Source organism: Lissotriton vulgaris, chromosome 10 (assembly GCF_964263255.1).
Source record: "Lissotriton vulgaris chromosome 10, aLisVul1.2, whole genome shotgun sequence".
Classification (NCBI taxonomy): Eukaryota; Metazoa; Chordata; class Amphibia; order Caudata; family Salamandridae; genus Lissotriton; species Lissotriton vulgaris.
In genome coordinates this window covers 6,945,037-6,964,129 of record NC_141698.1, presented here as the reverse complement: position 1 = coordinate 6,964,129, position 19,093 = coordinate 6,945,037, and the positions used below count along the sequence as shown (strand labels likewise).

Genomic DNA, 19,093 nt, shown 5'->3' with positions numbered 1-19,093 from the left:
TCACCACAGCACAAAGGCAACCCCATTTCCAAAAATGGTTTAGCTAGATGGATAGTTAAGTGCATCCAAATATGTTACATTAAAGCTAAACGCACTTTAACAGTTCCCCCAAGAGCGCATTCCACACGCAAAATGGGGGCATCCTTGGCTTTCCTAGGAAACATTCCTCTAGAGGAGATATGTAGAGCAGCCACATGGTCTACCATACACACATTTACCAAACACTACTGCGTAGATGTACACTCCAAGCAGCTGTAGGACAGGCTGTTCTCAAAACTCTTTTTCAGACTGCTGCAGCTGGCACGGGCAACCACCGCTAGGGGAGAGACTGCTATACATTCTATGCACAGATATGAATTCAGCAGCCCACATGCTCGAACGGAATATGCTACTTACCAGTATGATCTGTTCTTGGCATGTAGGGCTGCTGACATTCATATCGCCCACCCTCCTCCCCGGTGCCTGTTGCAGCTGTAGCATTCACTATTACTTTCTAGCATGAACATCACTTACTGTATCATACTCCATCTCTGCCACAATGGCGCAAAACAATCTGAGGATGGAGAGGATGCCCATGCGCACTGTAGTCCAGGGGAGGAGCCACCTATCTCGTGATACTTCGAAGATTCTTCCAGGACAACAATGTGCAATCATCTGGACCCAACACTAGGCGGCGATCTATGCACAGATATGAATGTCGGCAGCCCTACATGCCAAGAACAGATGCATACTGGTAAGTAGCATATTCCTTACTTACCTGTAATCTGTGGTTCTCCAGTATTGGTGTCTTTCATAGATTCACATGCACAGAGATCCACCTCCCCTCAGAGGCTTTTAGGCTATTTTGGCTTACCTTCACTCCTTGCAAGAAAATCTGAGAGCCTGAGCCTCTGGGGAGAACCTTCTGATGGGTGCTGGCGCCTGATTGTCTGTAGTTTGGACTATACAAAATGACTAGGATAGTCATAGGTGTGGAAGTTTTTTCTACTGTAGCTTTGGCTACTTTACTTCCTGGTCTGTTTTTATTTGTATTTATGGCATATTATTGCTTTTTTATGTACCGTGGGACTCCCACTCCGACGACTGGGAATGATTCAGGCATGTTAATCTATGAAAGACACCAATACTGGAGAACCACAGATTACAGGTAAGTAACTATTGTTCCTCCCCACTATCATGCTATAATGTATGTTTTCCTGCAAAGGAGACCGTGTCTAGGATGCATGCAGGAGGTACAAGCCGAGCTAGGTGTCAAAGGGTTTGCACTGGTTCTTAACCAGGGTGCACCCTCTTCAGCAAAAATGTATTGGGGGAATTCACTAAAACTGAAAATTATTCTAAATCTGAATCACATTGCATGGGTGCAATTTCAGCAATACTACTCTCGGAGCACAAAACTGTTTTAGCTTTCTGATACACTTCTAGCTGCAGATTCCTCACCATTTGAATAATCCCCAGGCATCAGACATGATTCAGAAACATTTGAGCAGTATCTCTGCATGCGGGTAGGCGGTGCTGTGTGGCTCCGCACTTACGCAGTTCAGCTCTGAAAACGACGTGCAGAACTATAGAGGTGCGCTTCCCGCATGCTGACATCAGTTACTTTCTTTCCACGCCTCCTGACTAGAATCTTGGGCCATCTCTGGCCTCTCAGGGACACTTTACCTCAATATTTTTCCAAATTTAAATAGTGTACTAAGGATATCTCCCTCTAAAACTACCGGTTTTAGGCCTTGTAGGAACTGTCACAAGCAAATATCTATGAACAGTTTCCATCATGTATGCCTGTGGTCGGACCAGGACTTCAAAGTCTGCAGTGACTGTGCATCAAAGATCCCAAAGGCTATCCTGCTACTGCGAGCCAAAACTTTGCATCTCCAAGCAGAGAACTCATCACTGAGACAGCTTTAGGTTGTGGTCGCAAGTCCAAGGTTTGATCCCGCTCCAGGAGTCGCTGAAGCCGCTTTCAAGCCCAGTCCTGGTCATGATCCAAATCGTCCGGTAAGTGTAAAAATAAGCATAAGAAATCAGAGAGGGGCTCGACCACGCTTTCGTCATTTGCATTCATTTGAGCGGGCGCTTGAGTGGTGCCATGGATCTAGATCTCTCTCCAGAATTTGCAAAACTTTGGAGCAGATCCCGCAGCTGGTTCTAGTACGACCGGAGTTTCTGGGCGCATCTGCCACTCTGCAGCAGATCCGAGAGTTCCACACAGCCATGCTCTTGCTCTTCAGGTCCTTGCCAGCTCCCTCTGGTGCACCTTTGGGCCCCTAGGAGCCAAGAGGCCCTCCACCTGGAATGTCGCTGGAAGGTTTGCCCTCGGCACCAGCTGGACCTGAATCCATGGATGCCGGATTTGGAGCTACCCATAGTGCTGTCCAACGCCAGGAGAGTGCCAGTCTTGCTGCACCCAACAACTTGCCGCACCCAACAACTTGCCGCATTCTCAACTTGCTTTGCTGCTTCCACAGGGTAGACTAAACACCCTACATTTACTTTTTGGCATGAACTCGGACAAAGAAAAGCACGGGTGATGAGTTTTCTCAGCTCTATCAAGATAAAAATTGGTATGTTGATTTGCAGGTGTCTAGTGTTCTTGATAACCTCCTCTGATATGGGCCTTCTCTCACCAGCTGGACCAACCACAGAGGAGTCCACTTCCTATGCCATGGTAATGCACGTCTCCACCTTGGAGGTAAAGACTCGTTTTGGCGGAAGTTCTCCAGCTGGGACAAACATCTTCTGAGCCCCTCCTGCCATTTAACGAAGCCTTAACAAATATGTTAATGGGCTCATGGGCCAAACTTTACTCTGACTAGTCAACTGCCAAATTGCGCACCTTAATCGCATTGCCTCAGGCAATCCTCCTTTCCTATCTCAGTACCCCTCCCCTGAAAGTTTGGTGGTGCAAGCATCTGCAAGCAAGACTAATCCCAATACGTTCCCGATTACTCCTCCAGAGAGATTTAAAATCTTAGGGAAACCATATGGTCAGCCACCAGCTTGGCACTCAGGTCTGTGAATGCTAGCTGTCTACTGGGGCACTATTCCCATGCCCTTTGAGACTCTGTGGCTCAAGCCTTCCCAGCTGTCCCTGAAGATCTCCATACTGTCCTTGCCCAGGCTATTCAAGACGGTCGAGTTCTTGCCAAGTTCACAATTTGTTGTGTCTTGGATACCACTGAATCCATTGGACGGACAGTTGTCACCAGTGTTGCCATTTGTCTGACTGGGCTTCCCCGTTTTTTTGTTGTTGTTTTTTTTAGATTAAGTCCAGCCATCCCTCGTGGACATGCTGTTCGATGAGACTAGCCTGAGGACAAGGCAGCCTCCACTCTCGAGCAGTTCAAAATGCAGGGCTATTGCACGCTCCCTGCCCCACCTCACCAGCTGCCTCATCCCCTACCACTCCTTTGGTGATTTCCTCAGAAGTATCCCATACCGGCAGCCGAGCCAACCCCAGCATGCTTCCCAGCAATGTAGCGATTGTGCCTATGGTGCCTACGGCCAGCTGACCGCTCAGTCCATTATCTCTCCAACCTCCGTCCTCCCCACTGCAGCCCCACCTGCAAAGTCCCTTAAATGTGCCCATAGTAGAGCACGGTGTAAGAAAGTGCCCCTTTATGACCTGATCACCCCCACTTTTTGCATGGTACTTGATGTAATTTCGATTGGAAATGCAATGTGTTCCTGCTAACCAGGTCCCCAATGGCAGATCTCTTTCCTAAAACTTTGCAATTGTTTCGTCCCAATTGGCAATATCTTTAGCACCCACTGTAAGTCCCTAGTAAAAGCTAGCTAGGCCCTGAGGTACTCCAAAGGATCTCCAAGGGCTGCAGTACAATTTGTGCCACCCTAGGAGACCCCTCACCCAACACAAGCAAGACTACCACTGCACACTGTGTGTTTTGGAACAGACCAAAGTGAAAATTCAACATGGTACTCATCCCTGTGTGTTGTTCCCTAACACTGCGTGTAATATTTATAAGTCACCCCCTACAGCAAACCATGCATTATATGTGAGAGTATATCTGCCTGAGCAGATATGCCCCTGTGCTGGTCATGGTCCGTTCCATTACTGTCAGTGTGAGTGAGCAGTGAAGCCATTTTAAAACATGTACTGGACACTGGTGAAAAGGAGTTCCCCAGCTACATGATGACTTCACCGAAAATAGGGATATCTGAAAGAAACAGATTGGTGTGAGATTCCTTACCTTAGAATATCCCCAGGTGTCAGACTGGATCCGGAAAGTTTTCGTCAGCAGTACCCCTGCACATCTGTAGGCGTCGTCTGCGGCTCCGCGTCAGTCGTCGGCGCCGGGATGACAAGTCGTCGTCTGAGTACTTAGACGATGCCCTCGCTCGCAGACGTTAGTTATTCTTTTTTCCGCGCCAGCAAGCGCAGATCCGGGAAGAGCAGTACTCTTAGTCATTTTTTGACTAACTTTTTGATCGGTTTTGTATCTCTTTTTTCGTGTCGACTTCGACTCCTGGTGCCGTAGGGATGCCTGGTTTCAAGCCGTGCGACGCCTGTCTCCGCCTGATGTCGGTGACAGACCCCCACCGTCGGTGTCTCTACCTGCCTCGGGGCTGACCACGACAAGTCGTGCCCAGACTGCCGGGCCTTGACCTCGAAAGCTAGGCGGGAGCGGTCCCATAAGCTACTCGAGATCCGGCAGTCTGCTCCGCGCTGCTCAAGGTCTCGGTCGAGGAGGAAGTCGAGGGACCGGTCGCTGAGCTGCAGTCGACGCTTGTCGAGTCATCGCCACCACTAGTCGGGCTCCAAGTCCTCCGGTAAGTCGAGGCATTCGAAAAAAGTCGAAGAGGCGACATCTCTCTTCTGACTCCCCGCTTCCGGCCCCACACACTCCAGTCCCTGGGCTGCAAGCGACGCCGGAGGAGATATGTGATTTCCTTGTGGCCATGAGGACTCCCTTCCCTCCATCGAGGCCTGTCGGTGCGCCTTCGGGCCCCGCAGACCCGACAAGGGGCCCTAGCAGGCCCCCGACGCCGTCCCCGCAGGGTCCCGTGGGATCCTGGCCTGGATCCCGGTCGACGCCAGTTGACCTCACGACTCCTCCACTAGGGCCGACCCCAATGGAGTCGCTCCAGAGGCAGTCTTCGGACAACGTCGGACCCAGTTTCAGTCCTGGTCAGATGTCGGAACGGCACCGCTCTGCGCAGTCTCTGGCGCCGATAGGTGAGGCCTTCACCTCGACCCGGCTCGGTCATTCCAGCCTGTTTACCAGGAAACGGATGAAGGGGAGGACTGGGAGGGGTCTGAGGACCCTCTGGCACAGCAGTGCCAGTTGAGCCAGGACTGGGCAAATGAGCTAGGGGAGTCCAGTGGTCTGGATACTTTGCCTCACACTGGATTCATCTCTCCTCCCTCCGTGGCTACGGAGGAGGGTGCTACTTATGGTGTGGTGTTGCGCAGGGCGGCCAATGCCTTGGCTCTTGAGCTCCCTGCTGCGGCGGTGAGGACTAACCTCCTCACTGAGGTCGGAGCCTCTACTGCCGTTCAATGAGGCCCTCACTGACGTTCTGATGGGCTCCTGGCCCCACACCACTGCCCGGCTCCGGGGGACCCTAGCTTTTTGTCCGTGCACCCCACCCCAGAGAGCCTGGTGATCCAGGCCTCTACGTCTCAGACCGCATTCCCGACCGCTCCCCCGGATTGGGAACCCAAAAGGTTTGATCACTTTGGCTAAAAGCTATTCTCCTTATTAAGTTAGGGTTGCGATTTATCAACAACGCTTGCCTTTTGGGCCGTTATACCCACTTTGTGGGACACGGTTGCGGATGTGCTGCCCCGGTGTCCGAAGGAGGCCCGGGCACTTCTCGCCCAAGCTGTGGCTGAGGGGCGGGATGCGGCACGTTATTAGATCAGGTGTGGGCTGGGTACCATGGACTCGCTGGGAAGGGCGATTTCCCCGACTGTGGCGGTTTGCTGCCACGCCTGGCTGAGGTACGCCAATTTTTCGGGGGATGTCCAGGCCACGGTCATGGACATACCCTTCGATGGCCGTCGCCTCTTTGGCGACAAAGCAGTCAGTGCGCTTGAGCATTTCAAGGGCTACGGCCAAGTCCTTGGGCCTGTCGGGCCAGTGCCAGCAGACTTCTGCTTTTCGCCCCTTTCGTGGCCTAGGAAGAGGCGCCCCCACACGTCCAGCCAGCCAATCTCGACGACTGGTTGTTGAAGGTGGGCACGCCCCAGACAGTAGTCTCCCACTGTGAGAAGTTGGCCTGATATATGATACTCACTAGTTCTAGTGATCACCTTGTATCAGTCCAAACAACCCTTATGGTGATTGGTTGTAAGTCAACCTTATAGACCAGCTATCCTAATGGTAGCATGAACAAAGCAGTCTTAGGCTAAACTCTTTTGGCATGTGAAGCCAGCTGTTTTTCCACATATAACCCCTTGAATACCAAATGAAAGGACACCACACAGGTTGTTATGAAAATAAACAAGATATTTATTACTAACAAAACACCTCTAAACTCTTTGAGATCAGAGGGCTAAGCACAAGACAAGAAAAATACGATAAGTTGCACAAATTACAATGGTGCACTAGGGGCACGACAAACCATATACTAAGTAAATGGTATAAGGAAATCGATAGAAGGAATTGAGCTGTCAAGAGGCTGTATGATCGCTGGGACTACACACTACCCTAACCTTAGGTAAGGAGCAGGAGGCACACGGGACGCGTGTGCAGAGTGAGAACTCACACGTGAGATGCGGGACAAAGTCAATGGACACTACAAATTACGAAAAGGTAAGTAAAATACAGTTCCGACTAGTTAGGACTAAAACGACTGGATACCTGGACACTAGGAGAGCCAATCTACCCTTGAGCACCAAAATGTTCTCGTTACCTCACCCATGGGCTGCGGGTGCATAGGTGTGAAAGTGTGTCGGGTTTCCGCGTCTAAGTCTGTGGAGCCTTGAATAAAGATGCTGCAGGCGATCAGGAGGAAGATGCCCGTAGCGATCCAAGGGTAGATCGAGGAAGATGAAGACCTGAAAGCAAAGGGGACAATGATCAAAGTCACTAGCCAGTGACTGGAGTGGAACCAGGAAGGAACCAGGTGCTGTTGTCGCGATCAGGTGAAGAGTGGACGCTTGACTCTTCAGGCACGTGGACCAGAAGGTGTCTTCGACGACCAGGATGGAGGCACGAGCTGTCCCGTGCAGGCTCTCGCTGTCGGCGGTGTTGGTTCCGGATTCGGCGTCAACAGGCCTTGGCAAAGGTAACCCACGCGGTGAGTGGAAAGGGCGTCTGGTGCGGACTAGGAGGGTCCGGGGTGCTTCTCCTTTGCAGGGAAGCAAGGGCCAGTCTGGAGCAACCAGACCAGCGATGTAGATTTCGTGGATCGTCGTCTAGGAGGTCACTATCCAGCCGGCAAGTGACCAGACAACGCGTCGAACAGCAATCAAGCAAAAGGGCCCCACGCAGATCTTGTGGATGCTGGAGGGCTGATCTTCTGTGCAGGAGCTGCTCGGGGCTGGAGCTTCTCAATCCCCAAAGCACTTTCTCGAGGATGCCTCTGAAGTCGTGCTGGAAGCGAAGTGCAGTTTCTTCAAGATGGCCGGTCCCACGTGTCTCGTCGCACCCACGGATCTCAGCTGTGCTGCAGATGTAGGTAGAGGTTGGAGAGGTCTGGAAGTCCGGATCTCGTCGGGCTCTGAAGTCTGGTTCCAGGCAGGAAGGACGACAAATTGAACCGCTAGGACACTTGATGGTGCCTGCTTGTGATGGTGGTCACTCTTTGGTCACAAGGGAGATTTTCTTCAGTCTTCTGTGGAGCAGAACGTCGAAGTCCAGAGTTTCTTCTTTGTAGTTTCAATTCAGGATAATCTAATTTGGAATGGGATCAGCTCGTACCTTTATTCTCCTAAAGGGGGCTGTACTATGACTAGGTCCCTCTTATGGGTGGGACCAGGAAGGGGGATGTTTACACCCCCTATCCTTTGTCCGCTTTCACGCCAGAGCTGGGGCTGGAGTGCCCCAGCAACTGGTTTGAACCGGGGTATGCACAGGGACACCTTGTGTGCCCCAGGCATGTCTCATTCCTTTCAGCCTGTCCTACCTCAATACACAAAATCCTGTCTGGGGTGGTGCTAGCACCTCCCAAGGCAGGAAACCCTTTGTCCAGGCCTCCCTCGCTGGAAGGCTCCCAGCAGCAGCAGGTCAGACTCGTGTCTGTGGTGGCAGCATCCATTTTGTGATGCTGAGGCTCGAGTTAACTTTAACCGGGGTTCTCAGTTACATACATGTTGTGTCCCTCTAGAAGGGTGGAATGCTACCCCCGTCGCCAGAACTGGCGAGGGGGTAGTATTCCACTTCGTATGACACCTTACCCGACATGTTTTGATAATGCTATGCCAAAGTTAGCAATAACTGCGAGGATTATAATGCACTTAAGAGTATATGGTATAGCGTTATCATGGAAACAGCGAAAGGACTTGGTTCCGAAAGCTGCAGACAGCTCAGCTCATGCTAGAGCACCATCTCACATAATTCCAAGCACTCTGCCTCCAGGATTGTTAAGGCCTGCCATAGAAGTGACTTATAGGAGTATATGTGTCCATTTTAGGGTTAGATATAGGTATACTGTTGGAGAGTAGGGTCTGCAATCCAATGGTCACCCCAGATTTTTGCTTTTTGCTTCACTTGTTTACGACTTTCCCTGGCTGTGGGCCTGCTAATCAGACCCACGGCCTAGCTGTTCTCTCTCTAAATTGACATCCATGTACTTTAGGTGGATTTACCAATTGGTATTGGGTCACTCTTGTAAGTCCTTGTACAGTGTACCATAGGTACCCAGGGCATAAGTGAACCCAAGGTCTACCAGGGGCTGCAGCATGTATTATGCCACCCCTAGCTGGCCATCCAAATCTGACACAACTGGCTGATCAATCAGCTGGGGCAAGGTGGTGTATTCACCCTTTGCTTTAGATATAGTATCTCTATATCTAACCCTAAAATGGACACATATACTCCTATAAGTCACTCCTATGGCAGGCCTTAACAATCCTGGAGACAGAGTGCTTGGAATTATGTGAGATGGTGCTCTAGCATGAGCTGAGCCTGTCTGCAGCTTTCGGAACCAAGTCCTTTAGCTGTTTCCATGATAACGCTATACCATGTACTCTTAAGTGCATTATAATCCTCGCGGTTATTGCCAACTTTGGTATAGCATTATCAAAACATGTCGAGTAAGGTGTCCTACGAATTGGAATACTACCCCCTCGCCAATTCTGGCGACGGGGGTAGCATTCCACCCTTCTAGAGGGACACAACATGTATGTAACTGTGAACCCCAGTTAAAGTTAACTCGAGCCTCAGCATCACAAAATGGATGCTGCCACCACAGGCACGAGTCTGACCTCCTGCTGCTGGGAGTCCTTCCAGCGAGGGAGGCCTGGACAAAGTGTTTCCTGCCTTGGGAGGTGCTAGCACCACCCCAGACAGGATTTTGTGTATTAGGTAGGACAGGCCTGAAAGGAATGAGACATTCCTGGGGCACACAAGGTGCCCTGTGCATATGCCGGTCCAAACCAGTTGCTGGGGCACTCCAGCCCCAGCTCTGGCGCGAAACCGGACAAAGGATAGTGGGTGTAACCACCCCCCTTCCTGGTCCCACCCATAGGAGGGACCTAGTCATAGTACAGCCCCCTTTAGGAGAATAAAGGTAGGAGCTGGTCCTATTCCAAATTAGATTCATCCTGATTTGAAACTCTACAAGAAGAAACTCTGGACTTGGACGTTCTGCTCCACAGAAGACTGAAGAAATCTCCCTTGTGGCCAAGAAGTGACCACCCTGCACAAGCAGGCACCATCAAGCGTTCCAGTGGTTCACTTTGTCGTCTTCCCTGGTGGATCCAGACTTCAGAGCCCGACGAGACCCGGCCTTCCAGACCTCTCCGACCTCTACCTACAGCTGCAGCACAGCTGAGATCGGTGGGTGCGATGAGACACGTGGGACCGGCCATCTTGGAGAAACTGCACTTCGCTTCCAGCACGAATTCAGAGTCATCCTCGAGAAAGTGCTTTGGGGTTTGAGAAGCCCCAGCCCCGAGCAGCTCCTGCACAGAAGATCAGCCCTCCAGCATCCACGAGATCTGCGTGGGGCACTTTTGCTTGATTGCTGCTCGACGGTTTGTCTGGTCACTTGCCGGCTGGTTAGTGGCCTCCTAGACGACTATCCACGACATCAACACCGCTGGTCTGGTTGCTCCAGAGTGGTCCTTGCTTCCCTGCAAAGGAGAAGCACCCAGGACCCTCCTGGTCCGCACCAGACGCCTTTTCCACTCACCGCGTGGGTTGCCTTTGCCAAGGCCTGTTGACGCCGAATCCGGAACCAACACCGCCGACAGCGAGAGCCTGCGTGGGACAGCTCGTGCCTCCATCCTGGTCATCCAAGACACCTCCTGGTCCACGTGGCTGCAGAATCAAGCGTCCACTCTTCACCTGATCGCGACAACAGCATCTGGTTCCTTCCTGGTTCCACTCCAGTCACTGGCTAGTGACTGTGAACATTGTCCCCTCTGCTTTCAGGTCTTCATCTTCCTCGATCCTCCCTTGGGTCGCTCCGGACATCTTCCTTCTGGCCGCCTGCAGCATCTTTTCTTCCAGGCTCCATAGACTTCAACGTGGAAACCCGACACACTTTGACACCTATGCACCTGCAGCCCGTGGGTGATGTAACAAGAGCATTTCGGTGCTCAAGGGTAGATTAACTCTCCTAGTGTCCAGATTTCCAGTCATTTTAGTCTAGCTAGTCGGAACTGTCTAATACTTACCTTTTCGTAATTTGTACTGTCAATTGACTTTGTTACGCATCTCGCGTGTGAGTTCACACTCTGCACACGCGTCCCGTGGGCCTCCTGCTACTTACCTAAGGTTAGGGTGGTGTAGTCCCAGCGATCCTACAGCCTCTGGACAGCTCCATTCCTTTTATCGATTTCCTTATACCACTTGTTTAGTATATGGTTTGACGTGCCCCTAGGGCACCATTGTAATTCGTGCAACTTAAACTTATTTTTCCTAAGAGTCTTGTCATGTGCTTAGCCCTCTGATCTCATAAAGAGTTCAGAGGTGTTTGTTATTAATAAATATATTATTTATTTTCATAACAATCTGTGTGGTGTCCTTTCACTTGGTATTCAAGGGGTTATGTGTGGTAAAACAACTGACTTCATGCCAAAAGAGTTTAGCCTAAGACTGCTTTGTCCATGCTACCATTAGGATAGCTGGTCTATAAGGTTGACTTACAACCAATCACCATAAGGGTTGTTTGGACTGATACAAGGTGGTCACTAGAAGTAGTGAGCATCATATATCAGGCCACCTTCTCACATATACTATATCTAAAGCAAAGGGTGATTACACCACCTTGCCCCAGCTGTGTTACCAGCCAGTTGTCTGTTTAGATGGCCAGCCAGCGGTGGCACAATACATGCTGCAGCCCCTGGTAGGCCTTGGGTGCACTTATGCCCTGGGTACCTATGGTTTACTGTACAAGGACTTACAAGAGTGACCCAATACCAATTAGATATGTACCTTAGGTACATGAAGTCCATTTTAACAGAGAGAGCAGGAAGCCTGGGGTCCTGGATAGCAGGATCCCAGGCCAACTATATCGAAAACCAGCAAAACACTAGGCAAAAAGTTGGGGGCAACCATAGTCTGATATCCACCTTCCTACACCCACCTCCAGACTACGGCCTACCTCCTGCACCTGCTGGGGTTTTATATCAACGTGCTAAAGTCACGCCTGTGCCCCTCTCAGAAGCTCCTCTTCATCGGAGCGGTTCTGGACTCGGCACAGTTTTGGGGTTATCCCCCTGAGCAGCAGGTTTGGGATATTCAGCCACTGATTACGATCTTTCAACCTTTATCCCGAGTTTCGGTCAGGTTGTGGCTGCGGCTTCTGGGGCTGATGGCCTCCTGCATCCTTCTGGTGCATCACACCAGGTGGCGGATGTAGGCTCTGCAGTGGGACCTGAAGTTTCAGTGGGCTCAGCGTCAGGGCAACCTGTCCGACCACGTCCTGATCTCGGAGGGCACTGCGAAACAGTTGCAGTGGTGGCTCACGGACCACGATTGGGTCAGCGGCAGATCTCTCTCCTACCCCAACCGGAGCACATAGTGGTGACTGATGCATCCCTCCTGGGATGGGGGGGGCACATGGAAGCGGCGGAGATCAGAGGCCTCTGGTCTCTGGCGGAGTCCCGTCTCCACATCAACCTTGTGGAGCTGCGGGCGATCCGTCTTGCACTGAAGGCATTCTTCCCCTCTGTCCATGGGAGTGGAGTGCAGGTGTTCACGGACAACACCACCGCCATGTGGTACTCCAACAAGCAGGGCGGGGTGGGGTCATGGACCCTATGCCAGGAGGCTCTGTGCCTCTGGCAGTGGCTGGAACTACAGGGCGTGACCCTGGTGGTTCAACACCTGGCAGGTTCCCTGAACGCCAGGGCGGACGAAGTCAGCTGTCGGTGCATGATGGATCACAAATGGCATCTGAGCTCTGATGTGACGCAAGGCCTCTTTCAGCAGTGGGTAGAGCCTTGGTTAGATGTATTCGCCACAGAAGTGAACCCTCAATGTCATCAGTTCTGCGCGTTGGAATTTCCAAGGCGGCACTTGCTCGGAGACGCTGTTCGTCACGAGTGGAGCTGCGGTCTGTTGTACGCCTTTTCGCCTATACCACTTCTGCCCAGAGTGCTGAACAAGATCAGACGCGACCGGGCCCAAGTCATCCTTGTGGCTCCGGACTGGACGCGCATATACTGGTATCCCGAGCTACTCAGCATGTCTGTCGATCCCCCAATTCGTCTGCCTCTTCAGGAGGACCTTCTGTCGCAGCAGCAGGGGACGGTCCTCCACCCGAACCTGTCAGTCTCCACTTACATGCTTGGAGATTGAGCGGCGGCAGTTGAGGCCATTTGACTTGCCTCCAGAAGTCTGTAAAGTGATTCTGGCAGCCAGGCTTCCCTCCACGAGATCGGTATACGCCTGCAGGTGGAACAAATATGTGGCAAGGTGCACAGCAAAGGCTGTGGATCCCCTTTCTGCCCCTCTTTCGGAGGTTCTCCTCTTTCTTCTCTCTTGCCCAGCAAGGCTATGCTCTCCGCACTATCAAAGGCTACCTCTCTGCTATTTCCGCCTTCTTAAGGCTCCCTGATCAGCCCTCTTTGTTCAAGTCCCCAGTTGTAAATAGGTTTTTGAAGGGCATCACTCATATGTTTCCTCCTGTTCCTTTCGTGATGCCTCAGTGGGACTTGAACCTTGTTCTGACGTATCTGATGTGCGCTCCTTTCGAGCCACTTCCGAACTGTCCTCTTCGTCTCCTTACACTGAAGACTACATTCCTGGTTGCCATCACCTCTGCCAGGAGGGTGAGTGAGCTCCAGGCTCTTTCCTCTAAACCTCCCTTCCTTTCTGTCCATCCGGACAAAGTTGTGTTGCAGACCCGACCCTCTTTCCTGCCCAAGGTAGTCACAGCCTTCCACATCGGGCAGTCCATCACCTTGCCCACCTTCTTTCTGCCTCCGCATCCCTCAAAAGAGAAAGAGAGGCTCCACCGTCTGGACCCAAAACGTGCGCTTTCATTCTACTTGGATCGCGCACGCCAGTTCCGGGTGGATGACCAACTCTTTGTTGGTTACGTGGGCGCTGAGAAAGGTCGGGCGGTGCACAAGCGGACCATCTCTCGGTGGGTCGTGTTGTGCATCAAGGTATGCTACTCTTTGGCTAAAAAGGAGCCTCCTGTTGGGCTAAGAGCCCATTCCACTCTGGCCATGGCGGCTACTACTGCCCTCGGTCGGGGAGTCCCCTTGCAGGACATCTGTCAGGCAACTACGTGGGCCTCGCTGCACACGTTTGTAAGACACTACTGCTTGGACAGCCAAGTCCGGAGAGATGGCTTCTTTGGCCGTTCCGTGTCTCCCGGACTTTCTGGTGTGATCATTGGTTCGCAGACCCACCACCGGGGTTGGTATTGCTGGGGTATCTATTCTAAGGTAAGGAATCTAATGCTAACCTGTTTCTTTCAGATGCACAAGTTACTTACCTTTGGTAACGATATATCTGTAATAAACAGTAGTTAGTATTAGATTCCTTATCGCCCCACCCATCCCCCCCGTTCTGCGAACCGATATCTAGGGTTAAGGTCATCCCCTTTCAGGGCCCTAGTTTCCTGGCACCAGTGTTTGTTTTTATCATGGCTCTGCGTTTCTGGCGCGAAAAAGCTATGTATAAGAACTGACGTCAGAGCGTGTGGGCGGCGTCTAAGTACTCAGTCGACGTCATCCCAGCGCCATCGACGACTGACGCGGAGCCGCAGACGACTCCTACCAACGCGCAAGGGTACTGCTACGCAAAAGTTTCCGGATCCAGTCTGACGCCTGGGGATATTCTAAGGTAAGGAATCTAATACTAACTACTGTTTCTTACAGATATATCGTTACCGAAAGTAAGTAACTTGTGCGATGTGTGCTCCCTTTGAGCCACTTCAGAACTGTCCTCTTCTTTTTCTAACTCTTAAAACTGCCTTCCTGGTTGCCATCACCTCTGCCAGAAGAGTGAGTGAGCTCCAGGCTCTATCTTCTAAGCCTCCTTTCCTCTCTGTCCAGCCGGACAAGGTTGTTCGAAGGACTCGTCCTTCTTTCCTGCCCAAGGTGGTTACAGCCTTTCATATCGGGCAGTCCATCACCTTGCACACCTTCTTTCCGCCTCCGCATCCCTCGAAAGAGGAAGAGAGGCTCCATCGTCTGGACCCAAAACGTGCGCTCTCCTTCTATCCAGATCACACACGCCAGTTCCGGGTGGACGACCAGCTCTTTGTTGGATACGTGGGCACTAAGAAGGGACTGGCGGTGCAGAAGCGAACCATCTCTCAGTGGGTCGTGTTGTGCATCAAGGTCTGTTACTCCTCAGCCGTTCCATTCTCCAGGACTTTCTGGTGTGATCTTGGTTCGTAGACCCACCACTGGGGTTGGTATTGCTGGGATATCTATTCTAAGGTAAGGAATCTAACACTAACCTGTTTCTTTCAGATGCACAAGTTACTTAACTTCGGTAACAATATATCTGTAAGAAACAGTAGTTAGTGTTGGGTTCCTTACCGCCCCACTCATCCTCCCCGTTCTGCGAACCGATATCTAGGGTTAAGGTATCTCCCTTTGAGGTCCCTAGTTTCATGGCACCAGTATCGGTTTCTTGCATGGCTCTGCGTTCCCGGCACGGAAAGCTATGTACAGAACTGACATCCGCGTGTGAGGGCAGCGATTAAGTACTCCGTCATCCCGGCGATCACAACCGACACGCAGGGGTCCTGCTGACAGAAAACTTTCCGGATCCAGTCTGACACCTGGGGATATTCTACGGTAAGGAATCTAACACTGACTACTGTTTCCTACAGATATATCGTTACTGAAGGTAAGTAACTTGTGCATTAGGTCCTAATGCTCTGGCCACGTGCCTGAAATGTGTTTAAATGACCAATTCTGTCTAATGAGCAATTTCTACTGTCCTTTTTGTTCAAATAGCTGTTGCCAAAACCTGCAAATCCCCAGCTAAAGCCAGCGATGGCAGCTCCAGCAGCACAACTGACAAAACAGCAGTCTCTGGACTAACAGAAAAGCAGCTCCAGCTCTCCGTAGAGGTGAGTCATGACATTGTGTGGACCCATACAGGCCTCAGTAGTGCATCCTCTTCTCGTAACCATGCTAACTCATTAGTGACCTATTTATATCAGCTAATGATTTTGCTGCATACTTGTAAAATGTCAGTACTGAACGAGACCCTCTGACTGCACTACTTCATGCTTAAACTCCACCCTCTTAAACCTCCTCAACACCGAAATCCCTTTCAACTACAAGTTAACACTTTCTCACTAAATCGCCCACTGAACTGATTCCAGTAACCAGAGGACAAGCCGCCTTCAGCACCCTCTGATCAATTTAGCACCCAGTCCAGTAAACCTCTCACTCGTCCAGTTTTCTTCTGTCTGACCGCTTCTCAAATATTTCTTCACATCTGGCCACTGCTCAGTATCTACCACCCTTCTACCTTTATCAATAAAAAGAGTAAAACACACACTTATCCCTTTTTTTTTCTCGTGTTATCTCCTAATGTCCCTACTCTCCTTTTTCTCCAGAATACTTAAAAGCCTGTTCTTTAACCATATTGTGCTGTCTTTTAGCATCCTACTTTATTCCCTCTACTCTGCTTTCTGCCTCCTTTACCCTACATAAACTGCATATTTCACGCTTATCCAAAAGATTCACAACTGCTTCTTTCAATCTCATTTGTGAAATTCTCATACATGAAGGCTTATCTGCTGTCTGCAAACTGTTCACCTTCCTTCACTATGCTTTTCCCTCCACTCTTTAGGAATCACAGGCCGAGCACAAAATGGCTTACCGTACCTGATGCTGTTTCTCCTTAACGTGTCAGTATCAGGCTGACTTGCAGTGAGTGGGCATCACCCAGGCTTTGTCCTCAACCTTCTTCTTTCTCACTGTACATTACTTCCCTTTTAGGCATTAACTCGTCGTTTTGGTTCTCACAACGTCCTCACACCAGTGACACCCAAATCCTTTATGCATTGTCTACTCCAGCCCCCTTTTAGAACACCTGACTTTCATTGCCATCCTCCACCGAAAAGCTCTATCATCACCTCCGCAAAACTACTTTAATACTGATGTCATGCGCTTTCCCGCATTTTCTGATGGCTCATCCCACCAACAGTTTCCTCCCCGTTTTGAATATCCTAATAGCCAGACTGGATCTGGAAAAATGTCGATAGCACTATCTGCCAGTCGGCTACCTCTCAGACGTGACTTCACTGGAGCCATCCAGCTGCACCTTGACGTTGCCTTTTTTCCGCACACTGCAAATCTGGATCTTCTTTCTGTGGAATGTTTTTTTATAAAGGTTTTTTTTCGTTTTTTTTCTTTCTTTCTCCGTGCTAGGCAGGAATTCCCCACCCAGTGTGAGAGTGGCTCTGAGACTTCGGGGTCTCCTGCATCCTGCTTGTTGACTATGCCAGATGGCAAGATTAGGCACTCTGTGGGTTCTGAAGTATGTGTGCTTGGCAGCAAGATGGCCTGCCAGATTTCATCCTGGTTTCAGAGGAGATTGCAGAAGTTCTGCAGTGGCGGCTGCTCAACTGAGATTGGACTGGCCGCAGACTCCTCTCCATACCCCTGTCAGAGCTGAAGGTGGTGACAGATGTTGTTGGCTGGGGAAGGTCATCTGGGAGAGGTGGAGATCAGAGGACTCTGGTTTTCAGCTGAGATCCACATCAGTTCTTTAGAGTTGCAGGCCATTCACTTGGTGTTGAAGGCTTTCCTACCATCCACCAAACAGAGCTTGGTTAAGGTCCTTACAGACAACACCACCAACATGTGGTACTACAAACATGTAGGGCGGGTTGAGGTCTTAGGCTCTGTGCCAGAAGGCCATGTGTCTCCACAAGTGTGAGTCTGCAGGCCATTTCCCTGGTCAAGAACCACCCATAGGATTTCTAAAAGGCCAGGGCATACGAAGTCAGCTGCCGAAGCCGACTGGATCTAGAATGGCAGCGACACCCAGGGGTGTCGCAGGATGTCTTCCAGCAATGGGCAGAAATCTGGTGTAATCTGTTCGCTGTCACTGAGAACGTGCAGTATCAATACTTTTGCCAGCTTGAGATTCCAAAAGGCCTTTCACTCCGAGGCGCGTTCTGCCTTGAGTAGAGTTTGAGTATTCTAGTATGCCTTCCTGCCTCGAACTCTCCTGCCCACAGTTCTGAAGGTCATCAGGAATGACCGGGCCCAAGTCATACTATTGGTTCTGCATTGGGCCTCGAGTGTGTGGTAACTTATGGGCATGAGTATCATTCCTCTGATCAGGGTGCGTTTTGGTATGATTTCCTGTTGCAAAAGTAGGGCAGTGTCTTGAACCCAGGCATGCTCCATCTAAAACTCCATGGAGATTGAGCGCTGACAGGTCTCTGCTTTTGATCTTCCTCCTGAAGTATTGGATGTCATCCTAGCAATCCTTTGGCCACCTTAAACAACCTGATACTGCGAGCACAAACACAAGTTCGTTTCTTGTTTAGATTGCATGTGTGCTCCGTTAATTGGCCATAATACCGGATGTTATGAGCACTATACTTATGGATTTATAACTGAACCTACAAATTGTTGGAACTGATAAAAAAAAGTGTCTGGGAGGTTGTCAGGGTACCTATTGTTCTGCCTTCCCCTGCTCAAGCTTGGCTCAGCAGCTGGAGGTGCAGAATCGGGTCTCTGGTCAACAGCAGCCATGTTGTGTTGTCCAGGTTTAGAAGACTGGTACTTGGAGCACTGAGGGCCTCCCAGAGGAACTTTACATTGCATGGAGTCATACCACCCACGCAGTTTAGGGTGTGGGGGTATGATTCCAACATGTTTGATACCAAACATAATAGGGTTCGTTCCAGCCAGTTTAGAGATGGTCATTGCGTAATGACGCATGGCCACTTTATATATTGTAATGACTGATGCACTTATAACACGGGAGAATGGACTCCGAAGGTTGTAGGGGTGTCCCCCTCATGCAGGGACACCCTTACGCTTAGAGCCAAGCACCGTGCCTTCAGGATTGAAAGGCCTGCTTTAGGGGTGACTCATAGTTTTTAAGTGCAGTGACCTCAGATATAGGAAAACCCATGTCTGTTGTAAGTGGTGCTTGGACCAGCTGACAAAGGCTGCAATGGCAGGCCTGTAGTTGCAGTTTGAGTGATAACCCCATGGGTGGCGTAATGCATGCTTCAGCCCATGGGGCACCCCTGGGGTACCTATTGTGAGAAAGTGGCTCTATATATATATATATACTGGGCTAGAATGATGCACAGTGTGTATCGAGTCCACAAACCCCAGAGGTATAACAGAGGTTAAAGTCAGAACTGACCTTACTCTCCAAAGTGGTAGCTTGGTCGAGCAGTAAGGCAGCACCAGGGGACAGTGTAAAGTATTTGTCGTACTCAGTCAGCAAACGGTTTCACACACTCAAGGACTGAACTCCAGGCCAATTGTTTTTATATCACA

The 19,093-nt window shown here is 50.6% G+C and overlaps 1 protein-coding gene across 2 annotated transcripts in view; it reads left to right on the top strand.

Moving 5' to 3' along the window:
• HUWE1 (HECT, UBA and WWE domain containing E3 ubiquitin protein ligase 1) overlaps positions 1–19,093 on the top strand; it is a 1,800,886-nt gene that overhangs the window by 1,516,200 nt on the left and 265,593 nt on the right. For both annotated transcript variants that reach the window (XM_086940169.1, XM_086940170.1), the window contains one exon: positions 15,566–15,681. In XM_086940169.1, coding sequence (XP_086796295.1) covers positions 15,566–15,681 — 116 coding nt within the window. The remainder of the gene's footprint in view (positions 1–15,565; positions 15,682–19,093) is intronic.